The sequence below is a fragment of the Gigantopelta aegis genome, chromosome 10 (assembly GCF_016097555.1).
Source record: "Gigantopelta aegis isolate Gae_Host chromosome 10, Gae_host_genome, whole genome shotgun sequence".
Taxonomy (NCBI): domain Eukaryota; kingdom Metazoa; phylum Mollusca; class Gastropoda; order Neomphalida; family Peltospiridae; genus Gigantopelta; species Gigantopelta aegis.
The window spans coordinates 61,362,552-61,386,605 of record NC_054708.1 but is presented as its reverse complement, the minus strand read 5'-3'; the positions used below and the strand labels follow the sequence as shown (position 1 = coordinate 61,386,605).

Sequence of the window (24,054 nt, the reverse complement as noted above, 5' to 3'; positions counted from 1 at the left end):
AGCAGAAGATGCAAATAAACTGATATGCAAATAGCCTATTTATGTTACAACTGATATGAAAAAAGTATGCTGTAAATTAATATGCAAATAACCAATATAAACAGATATGCAAATAAACAATTTGTGCTATAACATATATGCAAATAACCGAATTATGCTATATATTTTATTTGTTTATTTAATTTTCAGACTACTGGATAAATTTTTTACCAAAAAAAAAATTTGAGCGGGTAAAATTTAAAACTTATTCATATAATATTTTTATAAATATATAAAATAAAGTTCATGTTTGAATCGGTAAGTTTATATTTGTGGGTTTTCAAAATGTTTATATTTTAGGTCAGTTAATGTTGATTAAAATAAGGCAAAAAATTGAAAAAGTTGCATTTACTTATTGGCATTTGTGGCCAGAGGTCCAGCATTTATGTCTATTATTCCCAATAATTGTTTTGCTGATCAAATTTAAAACCCCCCAAAATGCACTATGATTCACATACCAATATTTGGTGGTTTTCGTTGTTTGTAAAACAATCACATTTATTATCAAATTAGCTGTCACAGTCAGCTATCGATTCCTCAAAATGACCACGATGATCAGCCATTGTTGTCTAGAGAAATTACTTGTCAAAAACCACTTTTTCAACCCAAATTCCCAGGTATTTTCCATTGAAAAGAGAAAAACTATAGCTGCCATACTCTCAGTTAATCTATTTCCTGTGTTCTATTATAATTTCTAGTGAGTGCCGTTTGCAAAAGGGCGGGAAATATGAACTGAGGAATGCACTGTACAGCCTACAGTGTACAGTATGTCGAATTTTGTGACGTCGGGCGAGATATCTCACCTACAGTAGTTAGAAGATTAAGCAAAATCTCATCACTCTAGTAGAACTGACATCCAACATTGTTATCTATATCTGTAATGATAAAGAACAACACGAGTCTGTACAATCCCGGTAAACAAATAGCTGCCATTTTTAAATGCGGCAACTGATGACTGTTGACCGGCATAAGTGACAATTAATAAATTTGGAAACAACACTTAATAGAATGTGAATTAAGCCAAAATAATGTACAACAATATTGTAGCAATGTCTAAAAAGGTATTCTGCACAATAAACTCTCAATTAAGTCGAAAGAAAAGGATAGATGGCTCAAGTTAAGAGCAAAAAGGAAAGACGTCTGAACCACACGAGAGAAGGAAAAAGAAGGAAGTTACCATCAAATGGTACAGTAGAACAGGCCTTTGGATTTCATGGTAACGATTGTTTCCGGTACCGTGTCGATAAAATCACAGAACCAAAATTTCGTTTCCCATGATTATTATATCAAGTAAGACTATTCAACAAAAATAATATATATATTTTTAATTATGTTTCTAATATCACACTACTGCAGTGTGTTGGACACATCTGTGTTCCGGTTCAGGTCAACCCAAATCAGAGTTAGAATACGTGCTCAAACATGTGAAACATTTGAACCAAAATTACTGGCACTAATTATTTGTAGTGTATCTCTTCATGTGCTGGAGTACTGAAGGTGGCAATCGAACCACAACAGCATGTGAATAATGAGAGTGCGTGTCGAAAATCAACTTTATATGGAGTTTGAAAACGTGTCTCTTTGCACAGAATTTTGCGATAATAATTTAAATTAATGGTATTAAAAATGGGTCCCTATGACTTGTTTTCATGGAACCTAAAAACAGTTTCTAATGGGTTCCCATGATCACAAGGCATGGAACCAAAAAAGTGTTTCCCATGAAATTTGAAATTCTATGGCCTGGTAGAAGAATTTTAGTCTATTCCATTGGGTACTGGGGTGTTCAAAGCAGACTACTGTCCATAGGGGAATATGCATTTGTTTGAGGACAGATGAATAAGAAAAGAAAAAGGTAAAGCAAGATTTTTTTGATTTTTTTTTAATATTGAGACATTTAATACTGTAACAAAAACTAATATATTTTTCATGTCATTCAAATAACATTTTGGATTACTTTTAAAATACAAGCATTAACAAAAACAAGATGGATTTTTTTATTTATATTGCTTCAGTTGTCGACTAAAGCCATCTTGAATGTTTAAGCACTAGTGTCTTGAGGGGGAAAGCAGCCAGACTACTTCATTAGGTCCATATATCCTAAAAGTGGACTCTTAATCTAATGGTTTAATTTTGACTCCACCCATCCATTTAAATAAACATGTTTTTTTTTTTTTATTTTTTTTTTTATCTATCTAACTTTATAAACGTATAAATGTGCCTATATGACTAACTCCAAGACTCAATGTTACTGTCTTAATTAAAGTGTCTGCATACTTCCGATATCTTCAATGTCGGTTTGGAATATGCATGATAATACAATGTTTTTTAAAATATACTGAAAAACCTTTTAAAACTCTTCTTAATTAGAATGTGAAAAAACCACTGTTGGTCAAGCTTTCATCCTCTGTCTGCAGCGCTCTGCACATACTGCAAGATTTTAAAATCCAATCGCATCACTGATAGCCACTTTAAAGGACACAAGCCGCCCTGTATCTGTTGTGGTGTCATATGCACAACAATGCATAAGGAAATAAGATCCTTAGATTCCCAGAAAGATGAATCATGTATAAATAATAATACATTACTCCAAGAAGTCATGTCAACAATTGCACCAATAACAAGTCAGTTGTACAAAATGAGACAATTTTGGTGGGGTTTTCTTTATCATGCCACTCCAGTAAACTGCTTTTGTACAACTGGTATGTTTATCATTTCTTCTTTGGTTTTACACCAGATGAGTTCATGGATGATGTGTCCGAGATTTGACTTTGTGCTGATGGACGATCACAGATCACAGGTTCTTGAATGTTAAAATTCTTGATTATTTCCTGGGAAAAAAAAAAAATTACTGGTTTTATTTTTTGTGTTTCTGGTCATGCTGATGTCTGTAGTAGCACAAACCTCATTTTATTTCCTTATTAATATTTTTTTCGTATGTACGAAATAATTTGAAGGTAAAATTCAACGTCTGCTGCTACAAATAAATGCATTTAATATACAGACACAATATTCTAATGGAGCAAATTTAATTAAATGTGTAATTTTAATTAGTAAAATGTCTCTTAGCTGTTGAAAACATTTTACATTGACAAAAAACTCCGGACAATATCTTTAATAATAACTGAACGATAGTTATACATACTTGCCAATCCTGTTTTGTCAGTGATATGATAACCTGCTGCCTCTTACTCTGTATTCGTTCTTCCTCGGTCATGTTTCCTGCCACTTCAATAGGCTCTAGAACAAGAACAGTGGACCCAGTGAGTTATCATCCATTTTCACCAGTGTTCTCCCTAAAACTTTGGCAAGACATTGTAGCCCAAACACTTTGGGGACATTTTCACCATTTTCAGGCATTTCTTTTTCAAATTAAGAACAAAAAATATATATGTACTTAATGTGCCTGCTTTAATAAATGAAAGTCAAAATATGTAATGGATATATTTTATTAATTAATAATACAAATATAAATTACAATTCAGTCGCATAGTAACAATATTTTGAGTGGGGTTGTGTTTTGTGTGCAAGATATATGGTACCCTCTCAAACATTTTGAAAACAAATTTGAATGCCATCAAATGCCAATTTTTAGCATTTAAAGTACCAAATGGCAATGACAATGAAAAAGATAAATCTGGCCGAGTTTCTACATCAGTTTGTACAACAAAATCTTTAGGTGTTTCACAGTTTATGTTTGTTTATTGATATTTTCATTCTCCCCACATTTGATGTTTATGTAATCAAAACATTTGCAAAAGCAGGTCATAAATTTAGAATGAAAATTATCATTACAAACTAATCATAGCCCAATGTGCATTTTGGTAGTTATCATAAATACACGAAAAACCGACTGTGTGCACGATTTATTCATGTACCTTGGTCAAATTCTACTAATATATATGACACTAGCAAACAATTAATTTTGTTGAGGATATTATTCAGTATTAGCATTCATGTTTTTGAGAAATTGTTTATGCAATCTACTTTTACTCACCTATTACTGGAAGCTTATCTTCATCTAAGAATATTTTAGCATACCCATCCTGTGAAAACAAGAGATGAATTTCGTTATCCCTTAAACACAGGAAAGTTCATTACGTGTACACAGCTTGCTTTAAAAAGTATCACTGCTGGAAGCGGTAAATATGGATGATGCTCAGAATTAATGTGCCCACCTAAGATGGGGAAAAAATAAATAATGACACCACTAAAAGCACATTGATTTATTAATCATCGGTTATTAGATGTCAAACATTTGGTAATTTTGACATATAGTCCTAGAGAGAAAACCCGCTACATTTTTTTTTTCATTAGTAGCATGGGATCTTTTATATGCACCATCCCGCAGACAGGATAGTACATACCATGCCTTTGATATACCAGTCGTGGTGCACTGGCTGGAACGAGAAATAGCCCAGTGGGCCTACCGACGGGCATCGATCCCAAACAGACCACGCATCAAGAAAGCACTTTACCACTGGGCTACATCCCGCCCTCCCCATGGGGTTATTTCCCATTCCAGCCTGTATCTTATAACATTATACGTGAACATTAAAGACTGGTATATGGCAACCAAGATCCTCTACTGGGCCCGATGGGTCCACCATAGAACAAGTCACAAATGACTCAAACATAGACGTAAAGTGCTTATTGATGCAGTCCTCCCATCATTTTATGCAGAAACAAATAAAAAAACAAATGAAAACCAGAGCCTAGGAACAGGATGGTCCGAATAAAAAATGTGACTAAACAAATTGCACCGTAACCATAACAGCAAAGGAAGGATAAGGTAGAAACGGTCACATGCTGACACAATGTTAAAGATTAGAGACATTTGATCGGCTACTGGGGAGAAATGTACTTAGGTAAGAAATTAGATTATTAATATGAGAAAATTAAATGGTAATAATGAAAGATTAGAGACTTTTGATCGGTTACTATGAAGAAATTTACCGATTAATGTAAGAAAATTAAATAGTAACAATGAAAGATTCTAATTCAATACATTTGTAAGAACAGATCTGATTGGATCTCTACTAAATATTCCAGGTGGTAAAATCACTGATATACCGGTCGCAAATTTTCTGGCAGAAATACGTCATAGGTTAAGCAAAGAACAGTGTTGTTTTGTAATAATGTCATAAAGACAATTTCTGTAGTGTTCATATTACGTATGGAAGTCGTTAAATACTGAGAAGTTTTTATGTCAGAAAGGAACATTTTATTCTTTATTAGTCTAATCATGAGAGCTGATTAAATATGTCAAATTACACATCTATGTTCGAGACCCTAACTGTCCGACCACCCATTGTCTGTTAATGGGCTGCCTAATGATGTCACCAGCTGGTGACGTTTATAGGCTTATTCTTACTAAAAATAGGTTATCCCCTAATTAGAGACATTTGATCGGCTACTGGTGAGAAATTTACTTGGGTAAGAAGTTAGATTAATGTGAGAAAATTAAATAGTAACAATGAAAGATTAGAGACATTTGATCGGTTACTATGGAGAAATGTACTTCGGTAAGAAGTTAGATTAATGTGAGAAAATTAAATAGTTAATCAAATTATGTAGAGTTAATGTGAAATTTATTAATCTATTAAATTTAAACTCAATAAATTGTCAACACTGAAATCCAATAATAACAGTCATGTAAAGGGACTGTTTTGAATATGCTACCATGGTAAGATGTTTCCAACTAATATCTTGTTAAAGAATAAAACTACATATTAAACACATTTTCTGTATAAAATATCAGTGTCTGAATATCCATTATATATCTGGTCTGGTGCTTATAAATTTTTTAATGTCTAGACTTGAGGCTCTAATACACTAATGTCATGACAACGCCATACAAATTGTATGTGTGTTACATCATTAGAGATTGAGCCTGGACTCTAAAAGTGTTATAAGCATGGGCCCTGGTCATCGTTATGTCAGTATTAGGATAAACGTTAATTTACATTGGGAGGTGAAATTCAATTCAAGCGATTATAAAAATGAGGATGACCAGAAACATCTTCTATATACAGACACGGATATTCTACACAATATATTTTATTTAATAACATAATAAGTAATACATAATTTTAGTCGCTAAAAAGTTGCACACACACACTCAGATAGTGTTAATATCTACAATCAAAAGAGTCCAAAAACAATCAACTATATTTACCCTGACAAGAAATGACACATGGAACATATTTTCTATTGTTTTTCCAAAGGAATGGGGATTGGTCACAAACTCAAAATAACAAATGGGCAACTCTGAAAGAAAACATAATTAGACATACATATATGGTTACTGACATAATTAAATATGTTATTATTGACATATATTACTGACCTAGCAACTATTAGTATTAATTACAATAATTCACATTGACATTAGTGTATAAGATTAAGAGTGAAACATAGGGGTCGGGCTAGGTGTGGCTTTTTCTTCTTCTTACATGCAAACGGTACTTGACAAAAAAGAAAGGGATCGTGATATTTTAATATATATATATATATATATATATATATATATATATATATATATATATATATATATATATATATATATATATTGGACTTAAAAAAAAAAAATTGATGTATTAACTAAAATGTAATAATGGACTTAAGTCTTTAAATATATACAGTGAATCCATTGTTTATTTATATAAATGTTTTTGTAATCTTGTCATCTCACAAACCGTGACTGAAAATATTAAGAGTGCTGCTCTTGAAGACTGGTAATGGGCAAGACAACATTTAAGCAAAATGGTGACCACAATAAAAGAAAAAGTTGAGAGAATTTAAGTTAAAAACATACACATACTTATTGATCAGAAACAATTAATAAGAAAAAAATAATAAGATTATGAATAAACAACAAAGAAATAATCAGAAAAGATCAAAACTAAAAGTTAAACGTTGGATGGTTTGGATCATAAGAGAGCAACCTAAAATATGTATGAACCCACAAACAAAGGAGAAAGAAGGAAAATGATATCATGTGACCAGAAGAGGGCATTCTGGGTACTACTAGAACATTCTGTCCAGTCCACTTTAAAGGGGAAAGTGCCATAGGTCAGTGGTCGGGTAAAATTAAAAAGAAAATATCAGAGCACTGTTACTGAAAACTGATAATGGGAAGGGCAACATTTAATCATTTATGAAAGAAAACTGAAGATAATTTGCAAAATGGATGCATTTTAAAAACTTGCTTAATATTATATTATGTATATATTTTTGATGAATGAACATCCATACAAATTGCGTAATAAGCCTGATAGTATACAATCTGGAATGATATATTGGTAAGCACAGTGCTATTAACATCAAATCAGCTGCTATTAACATCAAATCAGCTATAGGCACACTTATGTGTAAAAACTGACTGTTATATTCGTTGTACACTTCTAGCAACCGCCGGTGAACTCGTTCCACCTCAGCCGTTGTGGCTTCATTCTTATCACTGTCATTGAAATCCTCCATCTGAAATGAAGAGAAAACAAAGGGTAGAAGCTTTACTTTGAACTAGATGACATGATATGACACTGAAGAGTCAAACCCCCCCCCCCCCCCCCCAAAAAAAATCCAACAACCCAGTACGGTACTGAATTGCCATTTAAACATTATGGGCCGAATTTACGAAGCCCGTTTTTCTTAAACGCAGGTGTTGTTTAAGCACTGTAAATGTATGTAGTTACACGTGTGTAAGACATAAACAGGTGTTGTTTAAGCACTGTAAATGTATGTAGTTACACATGTGTAAGACATAAACAGGTGTTGTTTAAGCATTGTAAATGTATGTAGTTACACGTGTGTAAGACATAAACAGGCTTTGTAAATTCGGCCCCAATTTTCTAAAATAAAAGATATACACTTATTTAAAAAAACAATTCTTAATGTATTTTTGCCACAGTAACAAGAAATGACATCTTAAAAATGTCCAATATGTGGCTGCCAGTAGTTTGATTTTACACTGTATGTACTTCAATACTGAGTTTGTTTCTTTTGAGGATCATATAGTTTGTTATAAACAAAATTCCATGACTTTTTGAAGCAATGTCAAGGATTTTTCTGTTATTATCAACACAATCTATTGATAATGCAATGTTTTGAATGAAATTGCCAATCACTTCTTGTGATATTTTAAATGGGAAAAAAAGAAAAGAAAAAAAGTCAACAAATCTTAATTTTCCATAACATTTCATAACTCAACTTATATTTCCATAACTTTCCAGGATTATCACGACCAGTATGGACCTGGGGCCTAATTCACTAAACTCTCGCAACTTTGCGATCTCGCAGAGCTATACTAAGAGACCTTTGTAAATTAGGCCCCTGGTTATTGAACCAACCTGTTTCGGCACGGTGGCTTTATCTTCAGTCTGTTCCTTCTCACTCAAACCTTTCCTAGCACCTACATTTTTCTTTATCTGTACTGGCCCCCTCTCAAACGATCCAGCCCTGAAAGTGCAATTTTATTTATGTGTTAAACATCATAGCAGAATCAACGTTAATCAACTTTTAGAAATTTGTTTTAACTTACTTTTTATTTGTTAAACATCATAGTATAATCAGATTTAATTTAAAAAATTCAAAATCATGACAAAAATAAATAAAGTAAAACATCAATTTTAACACAATACATATTTCTAATCAGACAAATACTGAATAAAACAAACTTTCTGAGAAGACTGCTAAAGCAATACATGTCCCCTACTGGGGCCAGCAAATGTATGTAGCTCCTAAGTTCAAGGGCCATAACTTTGTCAAAAACGTGTAAATCGCTATGAAAATAAAACTTTATCTGTATCAGTACATTATATACTTATACATAAAATTTCATCTCAATATTTTGTAGGACAGACAGATGGACAGACAGGAAACCTATAGTCCCCTCCAGCTCGACCAGTAGGGAACTAAAAACTAGCGACAAAAATATTGGCCATTAGATGCTTAAAATATGGTTATATTACTACCCACTGCAAACATACAGGCTACTCCTATCAAACAATAAATAAAAGTTTGTTTTGTTTATCGACACTACTAAAGCACATTGATATCTTAATCATCGGCTATTGGATGTCAAATATTTGTTAATTTTGACAAATAGTCTTAGAATAAAAACCTGCTTCATTTTTCCATTAGTAGCAAGGGATTTTTTATATGCACCATCCCACAGACACGATATCACATACCACAGCCTTTGATATACCAGTCGTGGTGCACTGGTGACTCCTATCAAACAACAAAGCAGTTTCTAGCTGGATGATTATTAACTAATGGCGACATTAGACAAAAACTGCAGAATGCACCACATGTTCACACTTTGACATGTTCTCACTTGATAATACAGTAAAACCCCTCTAAACTGGACACCCTTGGACCATATAAAATGTCTGGTTTTAACAGGTATCTGGTTTATTGAGGTTAAGTTCTTTACTGATTTTTAAAAAAAGGACTGTGAAAAATGTCCGGTTTTGAGGGAATTCCGGTTTACAGAGGTCCAGTTTTGAGAGGTTTCACTGTATGTACTTTTTAATCCATCCACCTGCCAAGAACTGATAATACTTAAGTGCCAGCAACATCTCCTTCAATGTTAATCAATGACAAAATATATCTATAAAATTGTTTTAAAACTTTTACTGAAAGGTTAACCATGGGCCAATCTGTGTGGGTCCTGTGTTGAATATACATATAAATGTAAATTCAACGAGAAAAGCATTCAACCTCAATTTTGTATAAACCTGTGGGTATTTTACATGGAAAAGCTTCCCCATTTCTCCAAAGAAACAGCTCTCAAAAAATGATCTGCATCTTTATTCATATCCAGGGAATATTTTGTTAGTACAGCATCATGAGTGGCTATGTAAGTGTCAGAGATCAATACACAATTTTAAAACATTAAACAGTAGTTACTAATGCTAATAAATTGTTTATTTCAAAAACAAAACGTTCTCTGATATCAGGTATTTACTTTGTTACTATCCATCATTATTCAAATGGATATTGACTTTATGACCATCTATCATTATTTATATCGGATATTGACTTTGTTGTCAGCTATCATTATCTGATACTTACTTTGTTATTTATCATTATCAATATCAGCCCATTACGTTATTATATATAGTAAAATACCATCACACGATGATCAGAATTTCAAGAGCCGATACCAAGAACAACACTATGCGATGGGTGTGACTCTGTGAGAGTAAATGATCTACAGACTGTTAACAGTGAACTTCATACATGAAATGGAAAGCTGGCATGCGCCTGAAGAATGGCTGCACTGCCTGGCCCAGACTGCACCAACCCTGGCGAGATATTCCACTGTCATCATGGGCATCCAAACCACTCACAAAGGTCATCTGCAGAAATAGTTTATTAGACAAAATTACAATTTATACATACATAAACCAAGCAGACTTTAGACCGCACACACCAAACAATCAAAAGTCAATTTTTGTAAATTACAAGGAGATTATAACATAGCAGGGCTAGCTCTGCTACTCGCCAAATTCGCTAATTGCAAATTTTAGGAACAATTGGCTAATTTTATTTTAATTTGGCAAAAAAAAATCATGTAATAATTGATATTTGCTGGAAAATAATAGAGTTTTGCATTTTTGGACATAATTTGGCGAAATGTTTTGTACACCCAGAGCTAGCCCTGCATAGCAAAAGCAGTAACGTGACCGCTGTGTATAGAACCAACCCTCATTAGCTGAGGCAAGACACATGACAGCCATATATACAACCACTTCTGCATTAAGTCATGTGATCACAAACATGGCCATGCTCATGGTGGCTTTCGTTTTGGAATTCATCTTTGTGTACAATATTTAGCACAATGTGTCACAGTGTACAGTAGTCGACTGAATATGAGCACAAAAAGATCCTTGTGTTATGCAGCTTAAGGTAAATACAAAGATGTCAGTTGGCAGTGCAGATCAAAGAAGACTTGATCAGAAGGATTAGAAACTGTTAAAAAAGGCCTTGCGTATCATATTATAGATAGAGCCGCAATTCTAGAATAACCCTCATTATCCCCACTAACTAATCCACAATTGGCTACTCTTATTACTGGCGGGGCAAGCCAAAGTGATGACCGAAGCAGCAACATTTAAAACAAAATTATTTTTAAAATCATATAATTTTAATAATTACCAATTTTTCAGCAAATTCAACAGGTTGAAATCTAACAAACTCTGTGTTTAGTGCTTGTGCCTTTTGTCGACCGATGTTTGCAATGAGGACAAGAGCCTGGGAATCCAGTGCAGCCTCACGTGTCATCCGAACTGAGAGAAAACAGTAAAAAAACGTATTAGATACTTGGAAAGTCAGAGATTTTATTGCATGCAAATTCAAAACAGGCTACAGGGCTCTATATTAACTCTCATACCAACTTGCCAGATATAGGACAAAACGAAAAAAAGAAATGTTTTATTTAACGAGGCATTCAAAATATTTTAATTACGGTTATATGGTGTCATAAATACAGATAATTAGTGAGGAAACCCACTGCTGCCACTCCATGGACTACTCTTTTAGAATACATATTTTCATTCATTTATATTTATTTTCATGCTGTCTGACCAGGACAGTGGGTCAGTGGCTAATTGTTACCCGTTAGTGAGAGAGAGGTTTGTGTAGGGCCTTGGGCCTTACACATTGAGTTGTTAAATGGCAGGATGTAGCCCAGTGGGAAAATGCTCACTTCATGCATGGGCCTGTTAGATTATTGCCTTGTAGCCAGTGCACCACGACTGGTATATCAAAGGCTGTGGTATGTGCTATCCTGTCTGTGGGATGGTGCATATAAAAATGAAAAAATGTAGCAGGTTTCATCTTTATGATTGTGTCAAAATGACCATATGTTTGACATCCAATAGCCAATGATTAATAAATCAATATGCTCTAGTGGTGTCATTAAACAAAACAAAACAAGGCAAACCCAGTACCTACCAGCCTTAAGTCTGATGGCATAACCACTATACCAGCGAGGCCGGTCTTTTAGAACAACAGCAAGGGATCTTTTATATGCACCATTCCAGGCCTCTCAGAATTGAAAGTTTGTACAACTCAAATATGGATTATGCAATTCATTTGGCGTAACCCATTACAAATATATCATTATGTGAACAGTGACAAATGATAGTGTAAAATATTTTTAATGTCTTTATTTTGGGGTGCGAGAACGAAAAATGGGTCATGCAAAAGTAGACTTGCATGAACAATGTGCGAGTAAAACAATTGTTTGCACAATTTTTAGAGGCCTGCATTCCACTGACAGGATAAAACAAATCACAGCCTGTATTTCACCAGTTGTGGAGCAGTGGCTTGAACAACAAATAGCCCAATTGACCCACCAACATCCTAGAGCTATATTTTTTACTTCTATCTAAAAAATCCATGTCCCAATCAAATGTTTCTGTTAAAAAGAGTCAAGTCATATGTAAGTGGTCTCTCATTAGGTAGAAAAACATCTGCTTAATTAAAACAAAACTGTCTAACATGTTACAATTTGTGAATATATGATCATTTTGTCAATACTGTAAAACCTCAAATGAATGGCATTATGTAATACAAAACTAACTATTCACAACATCATGGTTTTTATTTTTACTTCAGGTTATTTTTTCAAACATAAATGCATGGTGAAGTCAACGCTTCGTTACCACCTCACATTTTTTGCAGTAATTTCTCTTGCTTATTAATTTCATGGTTTACACTATATTATGATTTTCACTGACTTGTATCATTGGACAAGGTGTCACAAGTTGTTACAACAATTTACTTGCACTACACCCACACATGCTTGTCTAGGACAAAGGAACAGACGTTAATGTTGAGCTTTGGATTAAAACCATTATTAGTGATTTTTATCATATTATTTGAATGAGTTACCAAACTAATTATCTTTTAAATGGTATAATTACTATTAACTGCCAAAACAATACAAATTAAAACGAACAGACAAATTATGATTTTGTAGTCTGCCAAAAAAAAATTTCCTTTATTTAAAAGGCAGGGTTAAGTAAGAATTGATCACAATTAGTTTTCAGTTCATGAAAGTATGAACTGAAAACATGATGTATGACTCTGTGTGAACACAAAAGAAAAGTAAATTATTTCACAAGGTTCGTTATCAACCACATTGATGCCTGGAAACTGACTTGTTAGGCCACCGAAAAAAACAGGCAATCTCTGGTCAGATCAAAGTTCCAGAAATGATGTGGTAATGCAGCTTTTTTTCTCTTTTTCTTTTAAAGCATGGATTGCACAGAACAGGTGGGTATATTTGATATGAAAATAAGGGGTATATTTAAATTGAAATCAGAAAGAAAGAAATGTTTTATTTAACGACGCACTCAACACATTTTATTTACAGTTATATGGCGTCAGACATATGGTTAAGGACCACACAGATTTTGAGAGGAAACCCGCTGTCGCCACTACATGGGCTACTCTTCCGATTGGCAGCAAGGGATCTTTTATTTGTGCTTCCCATAGGCAGGATAGCACAAACCATGGCCTTTGTTGAACCAGTTATGGATCACTGGTCGGTGCAAGTGGTTTACACCTACCCATTGAGCCTTGCGGAGCACTCACTCAGGGTTTGGAGTCGGTATCTGGATTAAAAATCCCATGCCTCGACTGGTGAAATCAGAATGCACGTCCTAGTTCATGCGCCATGACATTTTGACTCCAAATGCGTTTTTACATCATAGCAAGAAAAGCCCGGCAAAAATCGACGTCATACCATGAGAAATTAAAAAACCACAACATGCTGACTGACACACAATGATCAAAATCGAAGTGCGCACTGACCAAACCAGAAATGTATTTTGTTTGGCCGTAGCTGACCACTTTTAAAAGGATTTTCAAATCTGTAAACATTAACATAATCTAATATAATGTTTTAATATTAATTGGTCAACCATTTTTATTTTAAATCTGAAAAATTAATTGTGAACAAATCTGTATTTTCCAAAACTAAAAAAACAAACAATTCCATGACTTTCAACGCCTGAAAAATGGCACGTGCATATTTGATGACGTTCAAGGATATCCATGACTTGATTGAACTATGTACTGACAAATTGGTATTTGGTTTTTTTAAACTACGTCTTACCTGGTTCATAAAGTTTATCTGCCTCCAAAAGCTTTTCATTAAGTGAATCTGATGATGGGTTAGCAAGATCCTGCTGATTTCCTAAAATGAAATGCAGACAAAACAGTTAATCACTGATAATACACAGTATTCAAATTACACAGTTAAACAAGGCTCACTATGGAACAAATTTTGGTTTAGCCAATTTTAAGAAATGTAGAATATTTCCTTGAAATTTATCAAAATGTAGTTAATTTGGGGAATATTTATTAGCCAAAGACTAAATTCTGTAGCCACTTTGTATAAAAATTAGCAATTGGCTAAACTGGCAATGTACAGGGTGAGCCCTGCATTAACGTTTTCCCTAGATTTTGGCAATGAATGGCAAACTTAACAATTGAGGACATCATCACCATTTTAAAGGCCTGCACATATATTTTCAGTAGTACATTTTACAATATATAATTAATAAAAATTCTACTTCCAAATTGTGATATATATATTTTATAGGGCAAATAAACACATGTACAGATTATGATCATGCATTTCTGGTGGATATATATGCTTAATTTATTCATTTCGTTTTCAAATTTGCATAAAATAAGAAAAGGGTATTCATCGCCCTAACTGAGGTTTCCCACGAATTCCATTTGTGTTGAGCACACCACCTGGTGGCCATGTAGTCTGATACATCATCTGTGAACAGAGTTTGAACAGGGATTGGTTCTTACCAAGTTGGCCACATTAAACTCACCGTTTTGTTTCCGACCAAGTCTAAAAACAGTATTCTACTAGCCTCTAATTATGACATTTTTCAACAATTTTTTAAACATTTAAACACTATCCAGTAAACGACCCTCAACATTGCATTCAGTCTGTTTACCAATCAGACCATCAACCTTTTTTAAATTGGGCGATTCATTTCCTGTCATTAAGTGTAAATGAAATCTTGAAATCAGGTTGGCAGTCAAAATGGTTGGCAGATTGAAAGTGATGTTGAAAGTCCTTTAGTGGGTAGTGGGTAGTATGTTTACAGTCGTTAAGCACTTCCATTAAAAATGAATTTGGAACAACTAATGTATCAAGGGCTAGTGACAAACTGTCTTAACACTCGGTCAAGGAAAAATGGTCAGTTTGCTTGTTAAACCCTGCACAAATGCGATGTGGCCAACTTTGTCAAAAGTACTCTGTTTCAGTGTTCAACAGCAGCTTTGGTTAGTGTCCTATGTATTACAGTAATACAGTTGAATATTTCCACTAGCCCAGACCACAAATTCATTAGCCGGGACTGAAAGCTAGTAGATTTTTCAAACCCTGTTTTATACAAAGAAGTGAATCTGATATCAAACTCAGTTGATCGAAGATGTATTGGGCTACTTGCCATGGTGCAGGTGGTTGCTTGCTACTGGTAAGTGGGAATGTGCCAAAAACATGCACATTTTTTCAATACATTGATCACGGTTAAAGAGATCATTTGCCAAATGCGATTTAAAGTTGAATTTGGCAAATATATATAATTACCAAATCACAAAAAAGCTAATTAGAAAATCAGTTGTCGTTTGTATGCGTATGTATATAATTTTAATAATTATTTAACTAAAGTCTGAACCAAATTGTTAACTACAATAAATTACTCTCCCACCTTTATATATATATACCATAGATTTTCTCCACAAATAAATTGTAAAAAAACATTACATTGACAGATTCCACATACAAGACTGTAACATTGTCACCGATATCGACATCGCTGCGATTGCATAGGGCAAAATACATGCAATTTTTCACTGTCTGCCATTTTGCTTTTTTGTGGAATACTCTTCACGAGGAATGGAAGCCTCTAAGTATGTGACATAATTAATCTGACGTCATGATGAATGTGTTATACATTAGTGCATGTCATGACGTTAGATTACATCATATCGACCGGGATGCGTCAGTAACGACTACCCTTCTCGTCATTAACGACCACCCTTCTCGTCAGTAACGACTACCCTTCTTGTCGTTAACGATTACCTTTCTCGTTACCCTTCTCGTCATTAACGACTATCCTTCTCATCATTAACGACTACCCTTCTTGTCGTTAACGGCTACCCTTCTCGTCTTTATTTGGTGCATTTTAATTACTATAAACATGTATAATTTGATATAGAAAATAAAAATTAAATTAGAGTTGGAAAAATATCCGCCCGGTCCCCCCTTCCCCTAACCTTAACTCCAACCCTAACCCCAACCCTAGCCTTAACCCCAGCCCTAACCCCAACCCTAACCCTAACCCCTAACTAAAAATAATAATGGAGGGGACCGGGCGGATATTATACCCAGTTCGATAACATCTGATGTTCGAAAATGTTTAATGTGTAACAGTACCGTGAGTACGATAGTAAACAACGAATCACATCATAAACATGAACAGTATCAATATACCCTGAAGGGATGAAATAAAGTCTCTGTAGTTTTTCCTAATATCTCGTCTTTCACTTTCATCTTGAATGGCTTCAAGAGGAAGCTGAATTTTATTGCCATCGGTGGTGTCTTCGTCCTCAACTTCCATTTCACTTTCGCCATGCTTTTTCGACATCGCGACTGAAATAAAACTAGCGAACTTTTCTATCCGCTGTGAAGCCAGCGAACAATAAGAGGTTATCGGATGTCAGGTCTTTCCAGAATATAGTTCCCACATTGATTTACTTTATTTTCTGTTTGTATCAATAGATTTATAGTGTTTTTGCAATAAACAATTATTTCTTCCACAATACAGTGAATACTAATATATTACAATTCTGAAATATGATTATTAGTTTAGGTATCAATGCGCATCCGGCTTCTCACCCACTCACCTCTGCCATTTTGTTCGCTAGCTTCCAGGTTTTGTTCGCCGAGTTAAAATTAATAGATATAGATAGAATTTTTTTATTGCAATATCAATTTGCCATCACTTTAAGTCTTTTAAATAATTGTGCTTTAGAATTTGTTCATTGCATTGTTTACTACTTAGTATAATATTGTTGTTTTTGTTAAATTAAATTGTATCTAATCATAATATTTGTGGGTTTTTTCACAGCCACTAACATGTTCAGTCCCGCTGTTGCGAGGAAATTAGTTTTTTTCTTCAGATTCCAGCCGATCTTTCTCCCGATTGATCCCCTCAGTTCGACGGGTACAGAGGCCTACCCGGTTTACTGCTAGTCTTAGGAATCGACTTCAGCAGGCTCAGCCATTCAGGTTACTTAGAAGCTATCTCTTAGTTCTCTATGAAACTGAAATGTGTACTCTGGGTAGTACAGGTGGCCTCAGATTACAGTTATCTTCCCATTTGGTTGTCCAAAATCCGGAAGTTTCACCGCGCAAGTAGTCTGCTGTTTGACTGTGATTATTTCATGGCAGACAGCTATGAAGTGGCAACTGTTTGACTGAAGTGACAGGGGATAGCATGTAGTTTGTAAACATGTGTAACTTGTTGACATTGAAGACTTGTTTGTGGTAATTCCGGCCCATGCAAAAGTAGTGCTTTTTGTGTAAAATGGGTGTACTCCGGCCTGGTTTAGAGGGTGTGTCTGTTTAAACCAATATGCTGGGAGAAAGAGCTGGACAACAGGGGTTGTCCTTTTCAGGGTATGTGTCCCCCATGCAGGCAAAGGTACATACAAAACTTCACGGGCCTGCTGATATTAATAAAAATGTTATAGCCACTAAGGCTATATAGAAACATATAGCGAAATTAATTGTGGTCTGAGGCCTGATATAGTTCACACACATTACACCGGTTAAATGCTTGATTCTGATGAAAGTATTATAACCAGAGAGGTGAAATTACACAGACTGATTGTGCATACCACAAGGAATATGAAAACTAATTTATTTATTTTCTAAATATTTTATTAAATTAAAAAACTTTTTTTTTGAATTTATTAAAAATTAAAATTAAAATTTTCAACTTTTAAATTTCAGTATCCTCCAAAATAGCATAAGATGACCTCTGATGTTACTACAGTTGTTGCAATATTTTTTAACAGTTTTGAGCTAATAATTTGGTAAAAAAGAGCAAAAGTTGGATTTTGTTAGTCAATATTGAGATTTTAATTTTTTTTTTACATATTGAATTTTAATGAGTTTCTCAATTATTGCAATTGGACAGAAGATCTAAATATAATGAATATATCACTACTAAATGTAATTAAACACTTAAATAAATAGTATACAGTTTTTAACAAGATTAAGTACTCTAATAATACATTTCACCTACATTTATGTAAATTACACACTTCAGTCATTTTTCAAAAATGGTCTTTTATCCTTAGAAAATCTAATAGGCTAATATTCTATGCTGTCTGAATGTATTTATTGTGTTCAGTAATCAGATGCTGGTATACTTGTCAAGTTTATTGCAGAAAAATGTGCCAAAAAGGTTAACATTTGGCTTGTAATACATATGGCAGAATAATCCATAATGCATATTCAGTGGTCATTACTACAAACATCCTTCCAATCAAGAAATACTACACTGAGGTATCCCAGACACTGGCACATGACTACACTTTGTTAACAGTTATCACTGGAAACTGAAAAATATGGTGCAAGTACCTCTGGTAGGATTTATATCAGCATTTTGTGACAAAATCTTCATTTTCAAAGTTGTCGTCAACAAAAAAAATATTATGGTGTATACCTAAGTAATATCTGTAGGGCATATTCATATTAATATGCATTTATATGGACTGTTTTGCCTTTTACAAAGTGGCTACATGTCTAATACAGTAAATGAAGTAGATTAAGTAAATACAGCAGGTCAAAATTGAATATGAGGCCTATCATGTCTAATTTTTTCCCTGAAATTAGTGTGTAAACATTTGTTGCAAATGGCCCCAATTTTTGGTGACTTTCACCATCCCTCTGACACATTTCTAATAATGATCATGAATTCAGTCACCATATCTTTACTAAGCCTCCACTTATCATATCTAAAATGCAAAATTTTACAGTTTTAGATTTTTTTTGTTTCTCAAAAATTTAAAATTTAAGTTTAATATTTAATTAAAAATGAAGTAAAATCTAATGATTTGATTTTTTTTCCTATAAATATTTCAAATCTTTCCAAGACAACACTGTGCAGATAGAACATATGTAGAAGAAAAAATAGCTGCTCATTGTATGAAGAAATTCCAAAATTTGATAAAGTTATTACATTTTGAAGTTGGTGTCCCTCAAGTTTCCATTGCTAAAATTGGCCATGGCAAGGCACTGTGGTAGGTGTTTTAACACAGCCTCTGTATACTCTCAGTTTAAAGGTGACATACCGATACTTACCGAGCATTGCTTTAATATGTATATCATTGGAATGCATTAGTGTGGGCCAGTTTTTAGGGGGAAAAATGGACTGATAGGCCTCAGATTACAGTTATCTTCCCATTTGGTTGTCCAAAAAATCCGGAAGTTTCACCGCGCAAGTAGTCTGCTGTTTGACTGTGATTATTTCATGGCAGACAGCTATGAAGTGGCAACTGTTTGACTGAAGTGACAGGGGATAGCATGTAGTTTTTGTAAACATGTGTAACTTGTTGACATTGAAGACTTGTTTGTGGTAATTCCGGCCCATGCAAAAGTAGTGCTTTTTGTGTAAAATGGGTGTACTCCGGCCTGGTTTAGAGGGTGTGTCTGTTTAAACCAATATGCTGGGAGAAAGAGCTGGACAACAGGGGTTGTCCTTTTCAGGGTATGTGTCCCCCATGCAGGCAAAGGTACATACAAAACTTCACGGGCCTGCTGATATTAATAAAAATGTTATAGCCACTAAGGCTATATAGAAACATATAGCGAAATTAATTGTGGTCTGAGGCCAGGTGATGCGCCAGTTCCGGTGTGGTATGACATACGGCCCGGTGTGATATGCGGCGCGGTGCGTTTAACTGCGCATGCGCGAAATATGCGGGCCAAATCTCATCACCACCTGCATGACAAATGGACTGCCATAACATATGGCCCGTTTGTGGTTGTTCGGGAAGGGCATGTAAAATACTAAAATTATGAGATCATTCATGGTTACTGTGTGTGTGTGTGTGTGTGTGTGTGTGTATTAGTGATGGTATAAATTATTCAGAAAAATAAGACAAGAGGTTGAAGAGCTTAATAGACAGTTTTTCTCTTATGTGCCAAGTGCGAATATCAGTTGGTGGAACACCACTAAGCTTCGTTATTGTAAATAAATGTTTAACAGGTCAGGTCAGGTCAGGTCATAGGGCTTTACGTGCACATTCAGAACAAGCTGTTGTAGCGCACACCTGTCCTGGTCCTGTCCTGTTTAACATGTTGCCTTCGTTATAAATATCAAAATTCTCTCGTAATGTTTTGTTTCATTTAATTACTACTGCAGGCAAGGTATTGTCATACTAAATGAATCTACAAATGTCAAGCTTCGCTAACGCCGATGCATTCCACAGGACTTCACACTGTGTTAATTGATACACAGTGGTGATCCTGGATTGAATGGGTACTACACTACTAGCATCTGTGAAGGTGTGACTAGTGCTTATTTCTTATACTTTGTCACTGTTGGTTCACTGACTGACTGATACCCATTTTCAAAAAGGTTCAGGCACATCACCATTTAAGATGGCAATTTCAGTAAACATTTCATATAAAAATTTCATGTCTGGATAAAATTAAAGTCGCCCCCACCCCCAATTTTTTTTAATTTTTTTTATATATTTTTTTTTTTTTAAAGAATAATCCCTGGAATTTTCAGATAATATAATATATGTAATGTTCACTTCACATGAAAATTGTGTGTAATCCCTGATATTTTCAGTTAAGCATAATACATGTGCCTGAAATTTTCAATAAAACATAATACCTGAAATTTAGTCAATTATATACATATTCCCAGTTTCATATATCACTGTATTGAGGTTGCCCACTGGTAAAGCCTGATGCATGGTCAATCTTGGATTGATCCATTTCAGTGGGTCATTGTGCTATTTCTTTTTTCAGGCTGTGGTATGTACTATCCTGTCTGGGATACTGCATATAATAGATCCCTTACTGCCAATAAGAAAGACTATTGTGTAGGTTTCTTCTCTTATTATCTGTGTGGTCCTCAACCATATACATGTACCTGACATATTATAACCGTAGTTAAAAATATGAATGCGTAGTGCAATACAACATTCCTTCCTTCTCTCATTGTAATTGAATTCTCTCATCTTATTAGGAACCTGAATACAACTTCTTCCTTAAAAGTTACAATGTGTAATTAAGAAATAGGAATGTGTTATGACCGTCACAAAACTAAAGCTAAGAGCCAGGACAGATGTAACAACATTGATAAAAAAATGTTTTTATCTGCTGCTAATAACTGTTATATTAGTAAGTATCTCATAAAGAAATACAAGTCCATTTTGAAGTAAAGATGGTTAGGTAAATATACCTAGGCTTGTGTTTTTATAGAATCTAGGAACAAAAATAACTGGTAAAAAAGTCAGAAAAAAAAAAAAACCCAGGAAAAAAGTCACAACTTTTAATTAAAAATATATTAGGCAATGAAACAGTTTTTGTCAAAGTTCTTTGTTTTCAATGTTGGTGGTTCCAGCAGATGTTCCACCCAATGCCACAGAAATTCTGCCAGTTTTGCGGTCCTTGAAGCCACAATAGGAAGCCATTGTTTTTAATCTACCCTAATCAGTAAGCTGGACCCAGGCATAATTAACTCTAATCAAGAGGTGTCCCTAATCACCGCCCTGCAGGATACGAAGCCTCTTTCTTTAACTTAACCTAATTCAGCCAGGCACTCTACAAACCCACCCTATCAATAAGTTTAACATGTCCCCCCCCCCCCCCCCCCCCCCCCCTCCGCATACTTTCTTTTAATATAGCCACATTCAATACTCTGCAAACTCGCATTTTGTTAGATAAAAAATTGTGACTTTTTTCCCTGTGATTTTTTCTGTGACTTTTTTCCAGCCACCGTTTTGCTACTTCTATAGACCTATAGTTGGGTAAGCAGAGATTATCTGTGATCTGAATTTCAATAAAAGTTTACAGCAGCATAGCTCTCGCACACTAAGTCCAGCAAGAAATCACAGCTGATGTCATTCCAAACTTTCAGACTAGCCTCGGTGGCATCATGGCAGGCCATCGGTCTACAGGCTGGTAGGTACTGGGTTCGGATCCCAGTCAAGGTATGGGATTTTTAATCCAGATACCGACTCCAAACCCTGAGTGAGTGCTCCGCAAGGCTCAATGGGTAGGTGTAAACCACTTGCACCGACCAGTGATCCATAACTGGTTCAACAAAGGCCATGGTTTGTGCTATCCTGCCTGTGGGAAGCGCAAATAAAAGATCCCTTGCTGCTAATCGGAAGAGTAGCCCATGTAGTGGCGACAGCGGGTTTCCTCTCAAAATCTGTGTGGTCCTTAACCATGTCTGATACAATATAACCGTAAATAATATATGTTGAGTGCATCATTAAATAAAACATTTCTTTCTTTCTTTCTTTCCAAACTTTCAAGCCAAAACAAGAACTCTTGTTGAACATTATAATAATAGTTTATTGCATTCACAATATATATAAATTTCACCGATAGCTCTGGGTGAGTAGAAAATGTCTTTAAATTAATTATATTAAACTTCTAAATATTTTACAAATCCATTTATTTTGTAACAAAATATCAATTATTACATTAAATTATTATGCCAAATAAAAATTGCCAATTGTTTTTAAAATTTGTATTTGACGAGTGCCAGAGCTAAATTTAAATAAAATGCAGTGGCATATGAATACAAAAATTGTACAAAAATTATCATGCATAAAATACATGTACTGAAAAGTTTGTTTGACTGGACATCTAAAAAGAAAATGGATAAAAAAAATTATATACTTAAACATTTTGAAATATCTGTTTACATGTATTAGTATGGATAAACAATGGTTTTGAACATACTAGGATCTTGTAAAAAAAAATAATAAACCTGTGGAATATATATTTTTTTCTCTCGTTTTGTCATAATAGAACAGATATTCATGTTCTGTCAGTACATATAGGTACATGTATATTTAACCTATTTTATTACTGCCACAGAGCTTTAGTTTGATTATTTTCGAGTCCACTCATGACATTAAAAATACATGTTGTCAACCAGTACCAATGTGTCACATGGGCACACATTTTGCTCTACGTCACTACAAGAAAGTACAACACATGTTCGTTTCACACAAAGGTGTCAGGTTTCTTCGTGTAACACTGGTACTGGTTATGCCTGCCTTAATAAACAGTTTAAATTTCAAAAATAAAGTTTCTAGAGAAATGACAGTGAGAATATTCTTGAGTAACACCAATGACATAATTTAATTGGAAATGATAACATACATAATGTCATCTTCTGCTATCTGACTACAACTTTGGAAAAAGATTTTTGAGTCTAGTTTTAACTTTATTTTATTATAAACATTATTTAACACTAAAAAAAAATCTTTTGTGAAACAAACAGCTATAATTAACAAACCAAATTCTGGACTTGTAATTTAGCACACTAACATAATGATATCAGCATTAGATCATTCAGCTAGAGTAATATGTGTTTATCTACAATTTGTGCTCAATTAGATCCAAGACATCTTGATTTATGATGAAATATTTCCCTTCATAAAAAAGAAAAAATACAAGGATTCATTTTTTTTCTGGTGATTATTCAGATCACCATACATTAATTAGCAACTAATTGTACTGAACAACCCATAACAATGATTATAATATTATCAAAAAGAACACTCTTACACTGATATTATTCAGGGACAGGTTACAGATTCCACAGAGGGGTGGGTGACATAAAACATTGATGGCGAGGGAGAAAGAAAACATATAAAAAGATTAAAATTGCAGAAAATAGGGGTGAGCAAGCCAGGCTTTAT

General features: G+C 34.3%; 1 protein-coding gene across 1 annotated transcript; it reads right to left on the bottom strand.

Annotated features, from left to right (window-relative positions):
* Positions 1 to 1,349: 1,349 nt before the first annotated feature.
* On the bottom strand, positions 1,350 to 16,735 carry LOC121383054 (EP300-interacting inhibitor of differentiation 3-like). Its single transcript, XM_041512814.1, has 10 exons — positions 16,577 to 16,735; positions 14,171 to 14,251; positions 11,203 to 11,333; positions 10,285 to 10,403; positions 8,388 to 8,496; positions 7,422 to 7,518; positions 6,215 to 6,306; positions 4,034 to 4,082; positions 3,182 to 3,276; positions 1,350 to 2,867 (listed from the first exon to the last, which is right to left on the bottom strand). The coding sequence occupies exons 1-10, from the start codon at positions 16,728 to 16,730 to the stop codon at positions 2,748 to 2,750; spliced, it is 1,047 nt and encodes a 348-aa protein (XP_041368748.1). The 5' UTR covers positions 16,731 to 16,735; the 3' UTR covers positions 1,350 to 2,747.
* Between the last annotated feature and the right edge of the window lie 7,319 nt (positions 16,736 to 24,054).